Raw genomic sequence first — 20,707 nt, forward strand, 5'->3', positions numbered from 1 at the left:
CAAGTTGAATAACGGAACATATCGAGTCATTTTAAGTGTGCATTGTGTCTTAAGAGCAATTTGACTTGTATCATTTTAAGGTGCCCTGATTTCTTTTCCACTTTACTTTCTTCTTTCTTTTTGGCAGTGTTGATTTATTTTGTTAAATACATACCTCAAAAATTACCCATCAAGCTGCCAGATAGGAAGCCATAGAATTAAAAAAAAAAAAAAAAAATCAGGGACGAACACAGAAAATAAATAGGAATTCAAAAATAGTCACCCCACCCTGAGAGCAGGCCGCAGTTTATCAAAAAGCCAAAGCGACTCACTGTGAAGTGGTTTTTTTTTTTTTTTTTTTTAATACATAAACAAGTCTCTTCTTTAAGAACTCATTTCACAGTCTATTCTTTCGGATTGTAAAGTTCTCTGTCCCATGCAATTTAATATATATATGTAAATATATAGATATATACATATACATATACACACACACTTGTAGCTTCCTTCATTTATTTCGTAGATCTTTTCATCCTGGCACTTAGGGTAGAGGAATAAACTAAGTGCAAGGATAATGAAGGCAGAGTCTCCTGTGATTATAATTATTATGATCCAGTCAATTGTAAAAGTGTAACACTTGAGTGTCTTTGCCAAGGCGATGTCTGATTCGGAAATACTGAACTTATTCAGTCTATAGGTGTATCCTGTGCAACGAAGAAATGTCAAAAAAGGTAAGAAAAACAAAACAGACAAAAAAAAAGAGACAAAAATAAGATAAAATAAAGCAAAAAAAAAAAAAAAAAGGAAGAAAATGTTTTTAAAGAAATTAAAACAGAAAATCCTTGGACCGACGTATTGCTTGGCCTGGTAGGAGTTCACATTATCTCTGGTCAATTTCAGCAGGCGCCGCCTTGCTCTTTTCGGCATTTTCCTCCTCGGCCTCCACTTTGTACATCTCCTCTGAGCCTTCCTCGCTGTCGTTCTCCTCGGACTCCGTCAGCAGCTCCTCGTCCTTATACTCGGCCACGTCCACCGCGGAGCCCAGGTGCTCCTTGAGCTTCCCGTGATGCTTCACGTGATACCGCTGGTTCTGGAAGAACTTGATGATGGTGTGTTTGGGGAGATCCAGCTGCGCAGAAAGCGTGTGGATGGCTTCCTGATCAGGGTACAGGCCCACATCATGAATAAAGCTTTGGAGGATCCCCAGGGCTTCCAGGGAGATCTTTGTGCGAGAACGGGGCTTTTTGGCACAACTGTCTTCCGTGGGAGGAGGTGGGGGAGGAGCTTCTTCTCTGGGCGGGGAGCTCTCCTTGGCCGGCTGAGACTGCTGTCTGTGCAGGACCTGATAATTAAAATTAAGAAAAAAAAAAAAAAATTGAACATTTGACTCAGGATTTCACCTTTCAAAAGCCATCATCCCTCTGAAGTGTGTGTGGCCTGTCTACCTTCTGAATGCAGTGCTGTAGTCATTTGTAAACTCAGGTCTCTAGCAAACTTGAAACAATTTCTGGAGATTCAGAATCTCATTTACAAAACAAGAGGTTAATAACAGAAAGGTGCGCTGACATTTATATCCTGAGGCACAAAGAAGGTAAGTCGTTTGTTGCCCCAGGTCATTTGCATTCAGTCTGGCTCCAGAGCCTTCCCCCCAGTTAACCAGGGTGATCACACCACCTCTCTAAAGCCTGAGTGCAAAGAAATGGAACTCAGAGTGTAGACTCTACAATCAGACCTCACGGGTTCAAGTCCAGAATCTTCCACGTAATTGAGCGTCCCTGTACCAGGCACTAACATCTTTAAACCTCAATTTCATTATCTATAAAAGAAGGATAAGACACTGACTTCCTAGAGATGTTGTAAGAATTAAGTAACATAGTATATGCAATGAATAGTGCTTACCTTAAATCAGAGGTTGACAAACTTTCTCAGTAAAGGGCCATATAGTAAATATTGTAGGTTTTGCAGGGCCATACCGTCTCTGTTGCAATGACTCAACTCTCTTTTCGTAATGTGAAAGCAGCCATAAGTAATATAAAAGCAAATGAGAGTGGCTGTGTTCCAATAAAACTTTATTTACAAAAACAGGTGATAGATTGGATTTGGCCATGGGCCATAGTTTGTCCACCTCAAGCTTAGGGCTAACATCCAAGAAATGATAGTAATTATTACCATCAGCCTCATAATTACCCTTAAGAGTGGAACAGAGAATTAGTTGGTATTTCAGTCAGAAAATCAATACTTCATAAAATTAGGAAGAACTTTTATTTTCTTTCAGCCCTGATATTGATCCTTAAATAATGTTTTTTTAAAAATATGAAGATTTCCAAATTAATTTAAAGATATAACATTTTTCTTAAATGAAGAATTTTAAATGGCTATTTTAAACTCACATAGGTGGACCTCAATATCACCACAAACTATTAATATTCTGTTTTGCACACATTCCCTAATTTGTTTTTTAATCCTTAATTGTTCAGGTTTTCTAGTTGTTGTGATTAACTTAAATTTCTTTTTTAGCCCTACATATTCCCCACTTACTAAAAAAGGAAAACTAAACAAAACAGAAAAAGCCTCTAGTGTTTAAATAAATTTCTAGACCCAAGACAGAGCTGCTCTTGCCCATGGCACCGTATCAGCAGACTGAACTTTCCAGTTCCTGTAATCGCGCCCCTTGACCAGAAGCACAGGACTTCTTGTCGGCCAATCCCCAAACACCAAGCCAACTCAGGGCTCCTCACCTTCTTGTTCTTTGACCTTTCTAAATAAGGTCAGGTATGCAACCCTGGCCACCCGTGCCCTGTTTGTGTTGCCACTTGTAATGATCCATAAAACCTGATCTTGCCCCAAGTTCAGGCACGGTGTTCCACTGTTTGTGAGGTGCCACATTCTCCCAATCCCGGACTGTCTTCCTTGAATAAAGGACACCAAACCCATAACTGAACTGTTTCCGTTTTTGTCAGGTGACCCTAGTTGGGCAAGCTTATTCTTGGTCTTCATTAACTGCTTCTTCAACATCGTCTCTCTGCAGGAAGTAATTTCCCATTTTAGTATTTATTTAAGAACCTCTTCAATTTGACCAAAGAGAGAAAGCTCTATGGAGGAGACTGTCCTAACAGCTTGCTCCTGCTCCCGTCATGGGCCTACGTGAGCTGGTCTTCATGGTGAGGAGAGAGGACTGCTGGATCCTAGAAAGGAGCCTCAGCCACTAGTCACACTTTACAAAACCAGCAGCAATAGTACATAATTAAAAGGTTTCTGGGATGGTCCGTAGTAAATAGTATTATGTCAGCTCCAAAAACAAGGACCACATTTCCTATTCTCAAATCAGTGCCTAACTTTCTGGGTCCTCCCAGAGCCTTTAAGCATAGTTGAGTTCACATTTTAAAAAACCTACATTTCTCTTTTTACCATTCTCTCCTATTTTATGCAGTCTCTTTCACGTTAGAGCAACAAAGCACACATTTTCCAGAGTCCGGGGGAAATCGATCCCATCGGTACAGAAGAAAACACATCTATTTACATTAAAGAGTCAATGGTATGTCACCATCCATCCCCATCCCTATTACGACCACGGCCACACGCTACCCACAAGATCCATTTTCTCTTTTTGGCTATGAAATAGCAACATCAAAGCAAGCATCTAAGAAAAAAAAATTCCACCGCCTCTTCCAGTCTCAGGGACCATCTGACGAGAATACAATTCCTTACCAATGTGAAAACGTCAGTCTGTTATATGGAATTTAGAAAATATTAGGGCACATGAGATTGTTACCTAAATAAGGTAAGGACAAGCAGAAGAGGATGAAACTTTTCAAACAATAATTAGCAATCACGTAACAATCAAAATAATAATAAAAAGAATAATCAAATACGAATAAGAATATCCATCACAATGAGCTGATGGCGGTGGCAGAAAGAAATCTGAAACACAGGACCATCAAACAGTGGCACTAAAGGTCCATATACTGTTGACCAATTAAAATGAATGTTCTTGGCATTTTCTTTACTAATTTCAACTAAGAGTAAATTCATGTGGTCTGCTGTGCTAAGCTGGCATCAGCAAAAATCTGAGAGCTCTGTTACTTCAACATCCTAATTATAGCCAGAAGGGAACGTAGAGTTGTGCTATGGGCCTGTTCAGGGCACTTTGATGGCAGAAGATATTTGCTCTGAGGTCATAATCTGGGCAGCCTGACCATTGTTAATAAATGGATCCCTATGTCAACAGGTGAGGATTTTGTTTTTTTGGTGAGAAAGAGAGAGAGGCACTGAAATTATATATGAAATATGTACTCAAAGAACCTATATACTCAAGCACGAGTACCTCCTATTAGAGCAATTGGGTTAATTGGAAAACAAAAGAGAATTAAAATGCCCCATTTTCTAAATTATGCTTGCCTTCTGTAGTAAAAGTCAGCATAATGGTTCCATTTAGTTAAATAATTAGATTGGTTCTTTAGGGGTTTTCCATTTTGCACTGGTTAGATTTAAAGAGATTTTCCAAAACTAGACTTTGAAGTTACTATAATCTTTCTGCATGATAGGGTTCGTTCTTCTCCTAGGTCCAACCAACTGGCCGCCTTCACCTCTCCTTTCACAGACTCTTGCATTGCTAACACATGGAAGCAGAGAAGCCACACATGAAACAGCAGGGCAACAACGGTAAGAACGGCCACTTACTGGACGCTTACGCTGGGCCAGGCAGCACTAACAACTTTACCCAGACTGGTTTACTCAATCCTCACGGTTCCTCAGTAAGGTGGTATTTGGATCAAGAATACTCTGGAGGGTGCCTGGGTGGCTCAGTTGGCTAAACGTCTGCCCTCCACTCAGGTCATGATCCCAGAGTCCTGGCATTGCGTCCCGCATCAGGCTCCCTGCTTGGCATGGAGTCTGCTTGTTCCTCTCCCTCTGCCCCTCCCCCTGCTCATGTGCTCTCTCAAATAAACTTTTTTTTTTTAAAAAAAAAGAAAAAGAGAGAGAGAGAAAGAGAACCTGGAAATAGGCAGCACCTCAAGAAAACCCTTTACATTGGAAATTATAAACACGGTGACCTGTCAGTGTGAGAAAGTGGGTTTCCGAGGGACAACAGTAACGTCACCGCCCATCACAGAAGAGGAGATGGTTCTTGTAGAACCAACAGCGACAGAAACGATCTACAAAGAGAAATGTTTTATTTCTGGTCAGACGATATTGTACAGTGAGTTGGGTGGCATGACAATATTTACAGGAAGAAGCGTAAGTGACATTTTGAGCATCTTCAAGCAGATAAGTAGAGCGCCATCAAAATCAAGAACGACAAAACGAGCAGCTCTAAAGTGAAACTGCCTTACAAGTTCGCAAAAGGGCCTGCCTGAGTTTTTTCAGTCACACGGCCACACTGGCAGTCATTCCCTTTCAACTACAATAGGCGTTTAAGACCTGAGACCGAAAGATGCCCTAAGTTCTGTTCCAGCTAGCTTCATTCCCTCCAAGGTCTTTTCTTTTTTCTTTTCAAGATTATATTTTTTTATTTGAGAGAGAGTGAAAGCAAGAGAGATCCCAGAGGGAGGGGAGAAGCAAACTTGCTGCTGAAGGGAGAGCTCAATGCAGGGCTCCCTCCCAGGACCCTGAGATCATGACCTGAACCAAAGGCAGACACTTAACCGACTGAGCCACCCAGGCAGAAAGTTGTTTATCGTCTGTTGACAATTTTTAAGAAAGAAAGAAAAAAAACAAAACAAAAGGAAAAAAAATCACTACATAGATTTTCTCACTAACCAACTGCAGTGGCTTTTTATTATGACAATCAAGGAATTATAGAGTAAAGCCTAATGCTTACAAAACCATCTTTCTGAGAAAGGACGATCAATGCAACCCCGTCTTAAAATCCTCCCATCTAAATGGCAGGAACTTTTCTTCATTTTCTTATATCTTGAATAAATAATGTCAACTCTTCTAACCTCCTCTTCATAGGACAGGTTTCTGAACTCCCATTTAACTGAATTCTAGTTTTTCTGTTTGAATTTCTCAGAGATGCTCAAATTTCCTTGTTGGTTCACTAGATGAATCAAGTCTGCTTCCTGTCCCCACCACACTCCCTGAGTAACTTAAGTGAGAGGCCAGGCCATTGATTCCTGCTGGATGGGCCAAGAGGTCATCCTGTTCCTCAGCTCATGTGATAATTCAGGCATCTATTTCCTGGCTGATTTTTTTTTTTTCTTTAAACCACAAAATTTACTTCAACCAAGACAGAGAATGACCTGCCAAATGAATCGAGATATATGTTCTTTTCTAATGAGTTCTTTCTTCACACAACTAGATTTACTGTTTTCTGGGACTTTTCTTGAAGCTAAGGTTGTGAATGGAGCATCTTCCCAGATATTTAAGTAAAAGAAACTGCCCAAGTCCACAAACTTTCCGGCTTCATCCTTTTCCCTCTTTTTTCAAAACGGGCCCAGTAGTTGACCCTTTCTATTCCTAATGCCCACCATCTCTCTTCATGTGATTTCCCCAAATGATGGAATATATCCTTCTGTAAAGATAGCCATCCATCCCTTCACTTTTGACCTTTGCAAATAAGCCTGACCATTCATTCTAGCTCTATTTTGGTATAGATTTTTCTTTCATCACAACTGAACTTAAATTAGTTAACAATTCATCTCTGGTAATTTCTACAGAGAGTTCTATTTCATAGCTTCTCTTGTCAATTTTTCAATATGACAATCAGTGTTCATAGCATGGGAATAGCTGAGGATCTTTGAGAATAACAGCAGTGGTAGTAGGAGCAATAGAAGCAATAATAGATGGTAGCATTCATGTGAAGTTCATGAGCTGAACACTGGCCTAAATGCTAAAAATACATTAGTTTTACCTAATTTTATTTATTTTCACAGTAATCCTGCAGGCAGATTATTTTTGCCCTTCTTTTATGATGAGAAAACTGGAGTTCAGAGAGGGTAGAGGTAATCTGTATGAGGCCATATAGCTTAAAAGTAGAACTGGTTTCCAAAACATGTCTGTCTGATTTGAAATCCCATGCCCTTGAGCATTCACGTTCCCCTGCCTTCTGTTAGCAAGATTACATAAGAAAATTGAACAAACTCTCTAGACTTTGAGATGACAGATAACATAAATTAAATACCAAGTAGTAATAAATACTATAAGCAAAAAATTGAGTAATGCAAAAGGAGGAGAACTGGGGAGAGGGAAAGTCACTTTAGATACAGTGACTCAAGGAAGGCTCCTTAAGGAGGCTGCACGTGAGCAAAGGTCTGAAGGAAGCCAGGAACAAGTCATGAAGAAGAACATTCCAGGCAAAGGAAACCGTAGCACGATAGGGAGGAATATATTCGATATATTTGAAAAACATCAAGGAAGGTGGCACATTGAGGAGCAACAGCCACTAGGCACGTGGGGCTACTTGTATTTTGTTAAATTAATTAAAACTAGAAGCAAAACAAGTCTTAGTTCCTCAGTGGTATGAGCCACATTTCACACGCTCGATTGCCACATTGCGCAATACCATATGGGACAGCACATTTTCACCATCACAGGAAGTAGTGGTGAACAGCCCCTATGCCAGAGAAAAATGATGAGTGGGAGGTCGCCAGGGCCAGACCCTGGCATTCTACTGTTAAGGTGATGGAAAGCCTTCAATGAACTGCAATCATATTCTGATTTACCCAGAAATGTAGTAGGGCTTGAAACAGCCACTATTGCTAAAGAGAAGAGAGATGTTCATATAGCCACATACTAAGTAAGAAAAACTCAATATTTATCACTGGATTTTCAACAGACCGTCCCAAATAGCAACACTATTATAACAACAACCAGTGCAAAAGAATGCACTGATACTTCTATCCTCAACAGAACAGTTAATTTACATTTAACTGATGGCTGCCTTCTTCATCAGACGTGCTTATCATGTCTGAAAGGAAATATGTTGAAGACAATCAACCCTAGTTAGAGGAGTAAAAAAAAAAAAGTGTCAGCTTATCAAATATTTATGGAGTTTCTATTGTAACTGGACCTATTAATTTACAAAGCTTTCTAATAAGTAGTCCTATCACCAACAATTAAATGTTGATGAATAAGTTATGGATAGGACATCAACAAATAGAAAGTTAAAAGTCTAATAAATTCCTTATTTACTTGCTGAAATCTCTTTGGGCCGAAATATGATATTTACATATATAAAAGGACATAACAATAGTGACAAAGAAATAAGAGTTGTAAATATATTCAAAAGATGCATCAACTTCAAAATAAAACCCCAAACTTCCTTGCCCGGTGACAAAGCACAGCCATAATATGGGCCCATGCTGTTTCTCTGCCTTCAAAACTGGACATTTTTTGAAAACACAAGGACAAAATGGTACCATGACAAAAGTCGACTAAGAAAGATAAAGCAGCTCTTCTTAAACCTCTCAGTGTTCAAATAGATTTTGAAGGCCTCAATGAAAACCAGCTGGGAGCCATGTGTAAAGTATAATGGTTTTTGCCTGCAGGGAAGGAAGCGAGATCTTGAATGATTAAGTTCAGGAAAGTATATAATTCACTGTATCATTATGGGGTGAACTGGATTACTTATAATAAGCTAAGACTTTGTGGTCTTTTTTATATAGAGAAAATGAGAAATTATTAGAAAGGTGACTGTAGAGGGTGCCTGATCCAGTAATAGGTTAAAACAAAAGTTTTCCCAGGTGGACGCATCCACATCTCTGTGACAAGCCTAACCCAGAGGACGGAGCTTCACCCAGAGCTTTGGGTCCTGAACCAGTGCCGCTCACCAGCCAGCAATGAGAACAGCGATGACCTTTGTCTGCCTTCATTTTGCATTAATACTGGAATTATTTTTACTTGTTTAATTTACCTCATCTACAACAACAGAATGTAAAAGAGTTGATCCACAAAAGAAAAGCATTCTTCCGCTAAGAGTCCTGAGAAAATATATTTAACAGGCAATGAGAACGATTGGTTGGAACAACTGAAGAGCCCCTGTGTATAATTCAGTTAGAATTTGTTAAATAAATAAATGAGTGAATGGTGCCATTTTAAAATACATTATATATAAAATATCATGTAACTGAGATATTTAGGTTTTAGCAATCTAGCTCTACCCCCAATATTCCGTTTTCCACCAAATCAGCATTTAAGACAATTAATTTGGGCTCAAAATTCAGTGGGAAGAACTTCACATTAATGGTTGCTAATTAATATAAATATTAAGGTAACCATTATATATCGATCTCACTTACTGGACTGCGAGCTCCATATTGGCACACCATATGTCTGGCACACAGTGAGTAGTCAGTACGTCTTTGTTCTGCTCTACTGGATTAATTCCATATTCTTTCTTCTTTATTTTCAGTCCAGTTATTATGCTTGTTTTGCATAACTTGTTATTATTACATTTTAGCGAAACTATGTTTAAAAAGTAAATAAACTGTCACTCATAGGAACGTATATCTACTGGATATCTGAAAGCAAATATGATTTTTTTAATCATTTATTTTTAAAAAACTAAAGGGCACCGTATAACCCATATATTAACGGCATGGCATGTAAGCTATGAGGAGTTTTGGGGTCACAGAATTTTGGCTTCGAGTCCAGTCCCCACCCTGAAAAGCACATCTGCTTACTAGCCTTGCAATTCTGAGCAAGCTACTTTGTCTGAGCCACAGAGCTTGTTAATCCGTAAAATCTTCCTTCCAGTGCGATGAGGATTCCATGAGATAATGCATGCTAAGTACTTAGGAGAGTTCTCCTCATAAGCAAGACTTCTGTAAGTAATAACTACCATGTAAAAACACGAGGAGGATTTAAGAATTGGTAGTATAATGCCTCATGTATTTTTCTATCAGTTAGGCTTATTACAAAAATTAGCAACAAATTCAGAGATCTGTTTTTCTTTTCCACTCCAAAGACGGGGAGGTCTACCAGTAAGTTTCCCTATTCCTTCCACTCATACGCTACATACATCTTTGTTCTTTAACATGGCCCCTAACACAGAGAAGTTGCCCTTTAAGCATCTGTCACATGGAATTATATCTCATAGTCATAGACCCGTTCAAGGTGACACCTTCTATATGCACAGCCTGGGATCCTTTTAGGAACACATACTTTATCAGTGGTTCTCGAAATGTAGTCCATGGAGCCCCGTGGAAACCCTGATTCCCTGTCAAGAGCTCTAGAACATCAAAACTATTTTCATGGCAAAACTAAGACAGTATTTGCCTTTTGGGCCATGCTGAAATGTAAACCGATGGCACAAAAGCAACGGTGGGAAAACCGCTGGCCTGTGAAAATAAATGAAGTCAGTCGCACCAAACCGCGCTGGTAGCTGTACTCTTCATGGCCACGTGCGCCCAGAAAAAATGCCACTTTCATTCAAGACTGTCCTTGACGATGCAGTAATAGATGATTAATTATATTAAACTCAACCCTTGAGTATACCTCTTTTTAAGTCTGTGAGGAAATGGGAAGTGCACATAAAGCTCTTGCATGGAATGCTGTGGGAGGATGGCGGTCCTGAGATGCATGCTTGTGTGATTATCTGATTTGCAAGCTGATCTAGCCACCTTCGTCATGGAATCTCATTTTTACTTGAAAGAACAACTAACAGACAAATTATGGTTATTCAGACTTAGGTATCTGACAGACATTTTCTTAAAAATGAAGTGAGTCTGCCACTTCGAAAAAAATAATCTGAGAGTATTTTTGCCAATGATAAAATTTGACCCTCCCGGTGAAAAATTAAAATTTTGGAAAACATGGAGCTGCTGCTATGTGCTTAACAGCTCCCCAATAGTTAAAAGACTCTCCTGATGATACTGGTGGTTAATTTAACAAAAAATTTTATTTTTTTTATCTTTTAAATTTTTTATTTATATTTTAAGATTTTATTCATTTATTTGACACAGAGAGAGAGAGAGCACCAGCAGGGGAGCAGCAGGCAGAAGGAGAGGGAGAAGCAGGCTCCCCACTAAGCAGGGAGCCTGATGTGGGTCTCAAACCCAGGACCCTGGGATCATGACCAGGTGCCCCCAAATTTTTAAATATGTCATACAATGGGGGTGCCTGGGTGGCTCAGTTGTTGAGGGTCGACTCTTGATTTTGGCTCAGGTCAAGATCTAAGGGTCCTGAGACTGAGTCCTGTGTCAGGCTCTGTATTCAGTGGGGAGTCTGCTTGAGATTCTCTCTCTCTCCCCCGCTCTGCCCTTCCCCCTGCTTGTACCCTCTCTCAAATAAATAAATCTTTAAAATAATAAATGAATGAATGAATGAATGAATGAAGTCATACAATGAAATGTGTTAGCATTTGGAAGATCCACATCACTCAGTAAATCAATATTTTCCAAATGACCAATGCATGATATTACAAAATTATGTGTAGATAAAAGATCCATTCAAAGTGCAAGGCAGACCAATGAATTAGAAAGCATGCAAGTTTATCAGTACCACTTTGATTCCACTTTGCAACTAACTTTTACGAAACTATTATTTGCAAGGTTCTTCTGTAGTAATAAAGAAAAATATCACAATTACCTGGAAAGGCTATTAAAATATTCCTCCCTTTCCTAATCACTTGTCTGTGTGAGGCTTGAATTTCTTTTACTCCAACCAAAGCCACATATTGTATCAGATTAAATGCAGAAGTGATTATGAGAATCTAGTTCTCATCCATTAAGCCAAATATTTAAAATATTTGCAAAAATATATATATAAAAAATGGTAACTCTTCTCATTTTTTTTTTTGTTTTGGAAATACAGTTATTTTTCATAAAGATATAACATTTACATATGTTATTTGCAATTATTTTTAAAATTAATAAACATTTAAAACATTCTCAGAATTAATTTTTAATGTGGCCAATATTGATAGATACATTATTACTGGAGTCCTCAATAGTAAGACTGAAAGGGGATAGTGAGACCAAAAAGTTTGAAAACTCTCCACTACACGAATTATGCTCAATAGATAGCTCTGTCTTTCTCCTAATGAAAACAAAACATTTAATAGAAAATGCAGAATGCCCCTTTAGTTAAAAACATCCTTACTTGTGCCAAGTCACCAAGGAAGGTCTTGGAGAATGAGCATAAGAAAAATTGTACGTGCATTATGATTGGTCTCTTGAATTTTCGCAGGCAAAACATTCTCCTAGATAAACAACTCAGCACTATTTCTAACTTCAAATGATGTTACTTGAGTTGACTCTTAACAGATGTAATTTCACATCCTAACTCTATTATAAGACTTATTAAAAACCATGGTTTAGTTTTGTTGCTTTTTTTGGATTATACAGTATCCTAAGGTCAAAACTCAGGAAATCTGTTATTAAAAAACAACAACAACAAAAAAAAAACAACCAACCAAAAACAAACAAACAAACAAAAAAACAAGTATCCATGAAGCAATGACAAATTGCACTCTACAGGTGTTAGATTACATTTTGACTCCAGGCAGGTTTAATATAAGTTGGTCTCCTTTTACAATTGCTCTTAGCACATACAGTTCTAGGAAGGGGATTTAAAAGAAAGAAAAAAGAGAGAGAGAGAGAGAGAGAATAAGAAAAAAATTAAAAAAGAGTAGTGCTCAATAAAAGAAGAGCATGTCAGGAGAAATCAATACAAACAAGCAAAATGGTAGGAAGTCTGACATGGAAATATGTGTTCAATTTCATCCAGCCTTCGTCTGAGTTTCCTTTAATATTGTAACCAAGATGGTATTGGAACATCGTGTATGTTTTTAATGCAGTTTAATAATTGTTTCTCAAAATAAACACTTTGGTCAAAGATAAAAGCATAAAAACACTGTGACACAATAATCTGTTAAAATAAACTTAGGGGATGGAGGAAGCATAGTTCTTAAAACAGCCTTTGGCTTATATCATTTCCTCTTTGGTAACAAATTGAGAACAACTATACCAACAACTTTGGTATGGTGTGGAGGGCAAAAAAAGAATGTTGTGGTCATTAATCCGACTATTGGGTGTGGCAAGAATCTGCAAACACTGCAGACGGCGGAGGTGGCTGGGTGAGCTGCTTTTCCGATATAAGGAGATGAGCTGACCAATGGGAAATTAAGCAGTCTCAAGATGACTGTATCTCATTCAAACAGGTACCATGCCACATTAAAAAACAAACAAACAAGCAAACAAAACAAAATAAAACAAAATCGCTCCTGGCAGAATCCAAGAAAGACAAAACATGGACGTATCTTGAACCTAATGGGAATTATACCTTTCCCTCCATCAGCATCATCTGTTAAATTAATTTATTTGACCATCGAGGGCCTAACATGACCAAAACCATTCCACAAATGTGACAGACATAATCCATGAGAGAATCCAGGAAGAATAAACTCTTCAGGATGGTCCAGGCCACGACCATGTGTCCTTCTGCCTGGGAAACCATCTCCCAGCCCACCCACCCCAATCTCATTTGCCTGACCCCCATAAGCATTCATTTCTTCCCTGTTCCCATACACCTCCACTGCCTTTCCCAATGTCTTCTCAAATCACAAAGTTGAGCTGAAAAATTCACGGAGTAAGGCCCAGATTCAAGGTAGGTATTATCGAAATGTCTTTAGAGACCCTATATTTGAGTTAAAGTGAGATAAGAGTAAGGCAGACATGACCAGATCCGGGATTCTGATTTTTAAATGAACACATGATTTGTCTCATTGGTATAATCAAGAAAAGAATGGCTTTTTCGCCAGCATGAATGAAAGAAAAGCTCTGAAGTCACCTGGAAGACACCAGGGTAACTAAATGAAAAGGGTAAAAGGTTAGGATGCCTTGAGTACCAGGAACCGTAATGGTATTAAAAGAGCCAACCAAGCTTAAAAGAAAAGAATACAGCAACTACTTCTGATAAATAAATATCATCTAATAGGTTTTACCAGGGCAGAGTTTTGATTCCTTTTAAGTGAAAACATGTTAAGTTAAATGGAAGTAGAGAACAGATACATTTTGTAAGAACAGACATCATGTAGTCAGCCAAGAACTGTCAATGAAGACTTCCGCCATGATTCCTAAGGTAAAGCTCAAGAGTGATTCAAGCTGCTTCTATAGCAGTGAAATAAACCCCTACTCTCCCCGATTTACACACAGATTGTCTAATGTGCCTTGGTAGTCCAATGTCAAAGATCTCTAGTTCTTTAAATCCTATAATTAGGGTATCATCAAAGTGCTTCCTACCCTTTGGACTTCTTGTTTCTTAAAAACAGTAACAAACTAGTCTCACAATGCCAAAGGCCACCAGTGCATTTATTTGTCAGAGGAGGAAGTGAATGTATGAGATTGAGCTCTGACCCCCAAATCATACACCCGAGACTAACATGTAACAAACATGCTTACTGCTGTTTAGCTGGTAAATGGAGAAAAATACAAAAATATGTTGTGTTTAAACGTAAGTTTTAACACAAATTCATGTTCATGTGAATGAACATCTAATTAAAAGATAAAAATGACACTAAGAATGACAGAGGATGCTATTCAATGTTTCAAGTGTAGAGATGAAAGTGAAGACAAAGAAGTTAGGAAAGATTAGAATACATTATGGAGAAGTTCCTCTCCTAAATGTTAATTCTGAGTGGGTTATAAAGGGATTTTTCCTTTTTCTATCTTTGTGTACCATTTTTAAAAAGCATATACCCAATCTTGTCAAAAATTGCTGGTATAAAAAAGAGATACTCTTCCTGATAAAGTTCACCCAAGACTCAGTTTAAGATTAAAAAAAAAAAAATCCCCATAATTGTGATGGCATTTATGTGTTAACACAACTAGTGACACTGCAGTTATGTTGTTTTCCAAGTTCCTTAAAGAAGTGGGTTTAAATTACTAATGGAGAAAGGGGGTATGGATTACTTCTCTACTTGGGGGGAGAACGAAGAGAGAAGGTAACCCATGTGCTTGAGGCCTGACATGGGCTATTCAGAATCCCAGGATAGGCCACATTTTCTGTATAATTTTTACAGTTGGGGCACTCAGAAGTCAGAACAATCTGACAGTTATGGTTAGTGAAAATATTAGATGTTCGCCAATAAAATACTACCTCAGCATATTTTTCGCTTTCTGGACGTAACCACTTAATAACAGGACTTGAGAAAACTGTACTGTGAGAATCAAACACATAAAAGTACAAATATTCCTTTTATAGAAAGCAAATCTTAAGCAGTGTATTATAATCAGCTATTCTGGTAAAAGACAAAATATCTAGGATTACCACACCACTGACATATTATGGTTTATTATACCCTGAAGTCCAAACTGGGTAAACAAAGTCAAATGATCAAAGAGGGGTTTTCTCCTCAGACTGTGAGGTAGAGGCCACTGATCTCTAGGGAAGATTCCTTGTGGTTTACCAATGAAAAGGTGTCAAGTGAGAGCATATTGAACATAACCGTTACTTTTCAACTTCATTTAATTTCATCAGAGACTGGCTTGCCTTGGTATCATTTTCTTTCAAAAGAAGGAGAATATGGAAAAATTTAATGATGTGAGGTAAAACTCCCCAAAGGTTAATTCTAGAGTACCCTTTTAAACTCTAAACCACTTCTGGTTCATTATGCGGACACAGGTTTTGCATCCTCCACATTAATGACCTTACTAACTGAAACCAGGTATGGGGAAACCTTAGCTTCTGAACTCTGCGGTTAAGTACACAGGGTGAGAGCTGGAAAGCCAATGGGACCAGGCTCGCTTATTTAGACAGTGCTTTCCTCAAGAAAACAAATCTGCTCCCTGAGTACCAAGGATGGTCACTGGGAAGAGAAATCTCAGTTCCTAATTCCCTGGGCTGAGGTAACTAGATTGGTAACTCCTTTCCCCTCAAGAAAGATTCCAGTCTCCAAGCTGCAAATGAACCGTTCTATTTCCAGGAGGCCAGTCATGCGACATCCTTATCTACCCAGAGTCACAAAGCGAGTCCAGTTTTGTCGCTGTGCCACATCGCCCTGGCTTTTCTAAACATATTTTTCTTGGATTAATTTTCCCTTCTCCCTATATACCCCATTACTGTTATTCTGTTCATGATAATCTCTCTTGTCTGAATTACTACAACTTCCTCCCAACAGGTCTTCTGCCATGGCCAACAGAGCATCTTGCCAAAGGCCTTCAGTGGCCTTAAGCTGGGTCAAGGCCTCTCTCACACCCAAGAAGGCCCTGAGACCCGACTCTAGCTTCTGTCCCTGTCCTTGTTCTCCAACCGCTGCCTTCTGGGCAGTGCTCTAAAGCTGGAGCCCTACCCTCATGCTGTTTTGTCCCTCTGACCTCTGTGCCCTCACTTCTGCTGTCTCCTTGACCCAGGAAGCTCCTCTACTGAGGAATTCTGCAAGGGACCCTGAGCAGCAGCACTTCCTGGAAGTCTTCCGGGTTCTCCTGCTCACCAGGTTGTGGGCAAACATGTCCTTCATTTGTGTTTCTCTGCGTCTGCACTTACATCCTGTACAGCAGTGACCTGTCTTTATACCTGTTTCTCCATGAATCCGTGTGCTTCTTAGGGGTAGTTTCTGTGTTACATTCATCTCCACACAGCACAGGGTTCAGGCACTATGTTTTGAGGGAGCAGTTTATCCGAAAATTTCCAGAATTCTTCTGTATTGGTAGTAGCCATATGCTACAAACCCAAAGACTTCTTTAACATTTAGAACACATCTAATAGCTCTAAGGGGAGAAGTGGCAAGTTCATGTAGGTGCTCCTTACAAAATACACTTGTTACTCAACAGAGTTGAATTATAACAGTTTGTAGTAACACGTTAAATTCACGCATACACTTTGCTAACAATACCATACAGGGGCTCACACAGTTCTTTAATTCCCCCCAAATCCTCCGACGTTCAGAGATATACCATTAGGGGGTTACTGTTCTCAGGGATAAAAACTGACACATTCATCAGTTTGCTTCACTCTCCCCATCCCCAGTTGGTAGAAATATTTCGACCCTCAACAGAGCTCAAAAGGCCTACAGCAGTTTCTAGGACAAAAAAAAAAGTTGCTGCAGGCAAAATAGAAAAACAGCAAATAACAACGACAGAATCCACATAAGACAAAGAAAGGGACCCTTTAAAAAAAGAATATACAAAAACTAGATACATTTGCTTCAAAATGGATCACCTGTATCACAAGAAAAGCCTGAGACAAAATGGCTCCCAACTGAGTGAAATGTGAAAGACTGTGGTCTTTCTACAAAATGCTATCTACAAAGCACTATAGGTCTTTTCTAAAACAAATATTAAACACCAAAATTGTTTCTCTTTGGAGTATAATGAATGACATTAACCCACGCGTGCAGAACCCTCCCAAAAAAGAAAAGTAACAAAATTAATTCAAAGTCTTTATTTTTTGTCCCCACTTTGATTCAATCTCTGTAGTTCCAACACCACACAATCCAAAAGAATGCAAAATGGTTTAAAGTTAAGGCCAGGAATTGCCTTTGCTATTTCCTGCCTGCATTGATAGCTCATTTAGACTTGGTTAAAATTTGTTTTTAAAAATATTCAACTAGGGACACCTGAGTGGCTCAGTTGGTTAAGCCACTGCCTTTGGCTCAGGTCATGATCCTGGAGTCCCAGGATCGAGTCCCACATTGGGCTCCCAGCTCCGCGGGGAGTCTGCTTCTCCCTCTGACCTTCTCCCCTCTCATGCTCTCTCTCACTCTCTCAAACAAATAAATAAAATCTTTAAAAAAAAAAAAAGATTAAGAATATTCAACTAAAACTAAGTAAATCATGGAAATACAGAAAATCTAGAAGCTAAATATAAGCCATCGCACTGACACTTAAGGAGACCAACAAGCATGTGGCATTAGAGAACGTTTGTGTTGTCAGGTATAGCATGTGTGTGTGTGTGTGTGTGTGTGTGTGTGTGTGTAAGGTATTATAGGACCACCCCTACTAAAAGTATCGCTGTTAGCTTTGTCAGGCTCTCTGTTGGAACTGTAATGCCAAACTGAACAAAAAATTGTATGAAAATTCTATTATCATATTAAAACACTTGATCATGTGTTCCCTCAAGATTCCCAACTTTCTATTTCTGAGAAGAGAACAGATTTAATGAGGTATTTTCAAAGTGGAGCTGGTAAAGGGAATATTTGTGAAAAGCACTGCCAAAAAGACAATTCATTTGGTAGACCCAGAAAAGGCAAAATTTACCGCATATACTGGAGCAACGAGTATTAAATAATCATCTCTGAATAAACTCTACAAATCAATATGGTCCTTTTGGTCTAAACTACAGACGGCACTGCCTAAAGGAAATCTCTAAGGTCAACCAGCAATTAACTGAAAGGTTTTGATTGAAAATGCTATTGACTGCTTTCATATCAGACAGCTTCCTGGTTATTACACTGCATGGGCTACGTAGGTGCCAAGACATTAAACTGTCAATAATCTATTAATACTGGAGTGTTACGCTCACTCCCCCTGAATCTGCAGGCAAAGATACTGAAGCCAAGTACCTGCTTAGAACTCATGCAAATTCCCCAACCCTGATAGGAAAATCGTATCTTTATTACGTCCCAGCTTAAATGCCTTGGAGCGTTGACAGACTATAAGAAAAATATTCAGATAATAAATGCTTATTCAGACACGTTAAGCTAATATTTATTTTTCAAAGAACTGCTGAAGGGATGGCGACCATGTCCTAGAATCTGCCTTTCTTTCTAAGCCATATTTAACAGTTTCTAAATTGAATGTAATAAACACTTTACAAAGAGAAATGAGAAGTTATTTAAAGTGGGGCTCATAGGTCCCTGCCACTCAGCATCTGGAAAGCAGTTATACACGGGGGCGGGGGGGGAGGGACTTTTAATGAATTTAATAGAGAAAAGCACTTTAATTAAATGCTGTCAAAGTGGATTGTATTAATGACTGCACACAGAGGAATTTAAAGCAAGCCAAGTTTATTTAGCAAATAGAAACTGGGCGCTCGAGGCCTGCAAGTATTTATGTTCCCGTGGTTGCCGTACATCTAGGAGATGCTGATGGTGCCAAATGAAACCATTGAGTTATTAGATATGATTTTTATTTATTGTGTATTATTAAAGTTTCAAAGGCCTCGGGGGAATTAACTTCATTTTCAAAATGAAATACCACACTTGATCAGAAAGGGTTAAGAAAATATTGTCCCCCAACTTTTTCTGGGCTCTGGAATTTTGATGCAGCCGCGTGGCTAACGGGGACGACCTCTTCCAGGGTTACCCAGTCAGAATCCACTCCACTGCAGAGCAGCGGCAAAGAAATCGATGACAGTATTTCTTCTATGACTTTTTTTCCATTTTTTTTCTTCCTTTCAGTGATTTGTCACTAAACATAATTCATTCTATTACACATAGCAATAAGCTGAAAAATGACCAAAGCTCCTAAAAATCCCCATGAAAATTTGGTTGCCATAACTTTCTTAATGAAAAACACGAGTAGCACAAACTTCTACAAAGGAAAAGGTATCAAATGTTTGGCTTGGGGCAATAGGGGAAAAGGGGTCTTCCTCAGTGTCTTCTACTCAGAGGCTGACCACAGAACCAACCTATTATTAATGATAATATTTTTAAAATAAACAAAGAAAATATGAGCCTTAATGCATAAAAGCTGTAAAAGATTGAAAAGCTGGTCTGTCTGGAAAATACTATGTGTGTGTCAAAATGATTTTCTCTACCGTTTGTAAAAATGTAATTATCCATGATATGCTATTATCCATGATACGCTACAAGGTGAGGGATTTCAAGTAAATCCATTGGAAGCCGAGGATTCGCCTTTGGTCTTTAGTTCCTGACACCACCATGTCTGTGAGATTACAGACCCCTGCCATGATTTACCACATCCTTCTTGCAGTTATATATACACTCTCTCGGCCGTCTTTAGATTTTAATTCAAAACATGAGGAAGGGGGAGAAGAGAAACGTGAGGATAGGAGAAAAAAACAAAACACAAAACCCAGCACCTATTTCCTTTCAAGAACAGAGTAATGATCACAAATGAAGACTTTCAACTTTCTAAATAAATAATCTAATTTTTTACCCCCGGCACCCCCTCCCCAATCCAAGCTATTTATTAATATCATATGTTAGATCTGTGTCTTTGTAGTTCTGGAGCTTATAAAGCAACTCTGCTTTTCCCATCTGTGCCAAGATGTTTCAGACTAGTCTTTGAAATGCTGCAAATGCAGATGAGTATGGCATAAAATGGGAGCTCATTCCACACACATTCTATAAGTAACGGCGACACAGAACACAGATGCCCATGCATGTTTACAGTGTCCTACACAACCCTGCTTCATATACACAAGTGTGTAGAGATCATCCCAGCACAGCATGCTATCACTACTATGTCTGTTCTGGGAGCTCAAAAGAAATGGGTTCGTTCCTTGCAAATAAAATGGCAAAAAAACCTTCTCCCCTGGTACATCAGTCGCTCTAATATGAAGATACAGCAGAGTCATTGACAGATAGCGCACACCAGCGCATCTGATCCAGAGTATGTTTTACAAGCCAAAGAATTCATCCATTTGCTTCTCTCCTTTCATTACTAAGTGCTGTATTAACATACAGCACACCCGTTTAACTGTTTTAGTTCTACCTCTTTGCGAGGCTTTCGTGTCCCATGGACAAGCTCAAATGAAGATTTCTCTCAGAAGGATATCCTTCAATCGTGCCTTACGTGGAAATAGTGACACCGGCCCACAATCCCTTTCGACTCTTCCATTACCACACTTTTGAGTACACTGTTGACATGAATTGTCCAAAAAC

At 38.9% G+C, this 20,707-nt stretch overlaps 1 protein-coding gene across 1 annotated transcript in view; it reads right to left on the minus strand.

Moving 5' to 3' along the window:
• Positions 1-771: 771 nt before the first annotated feature.
• LOC111144313 (SATB homeobox 2) overlaps positions 772-20,707 on the minus strand; it is a 180,328-nt gene continuing 160,392 nt past the window's right edge. The window contains exon 10 of the mRNA XM_022498554.1: positions 772-1,321. Within this exon, the coding sequence (XP_022354262.1) occupies positions 860-1,321 (462 nt within the window). The 3' untranslated portion in view covers positions 772-859. The remainder of the gene's footprint in view (positions 1,322-20,707) is intronic.

Source organism: Enhydra lutris, unplaced genomic scaffold, assembly GCF_002288905.1.
Source record: "Enhydra lutris kenyoni isolate GAN:26980312 unplaced genomic scaffold, ASM228890v2 scaffoldscaffold1, whole genome shotgun sequence".
Classification (NCBI taxonomy): Eukaryota; Metazoa; Chordata; class Mammalia; order Carnivora; family Mustelidae; genus Enhydra; species Enhydra lutris.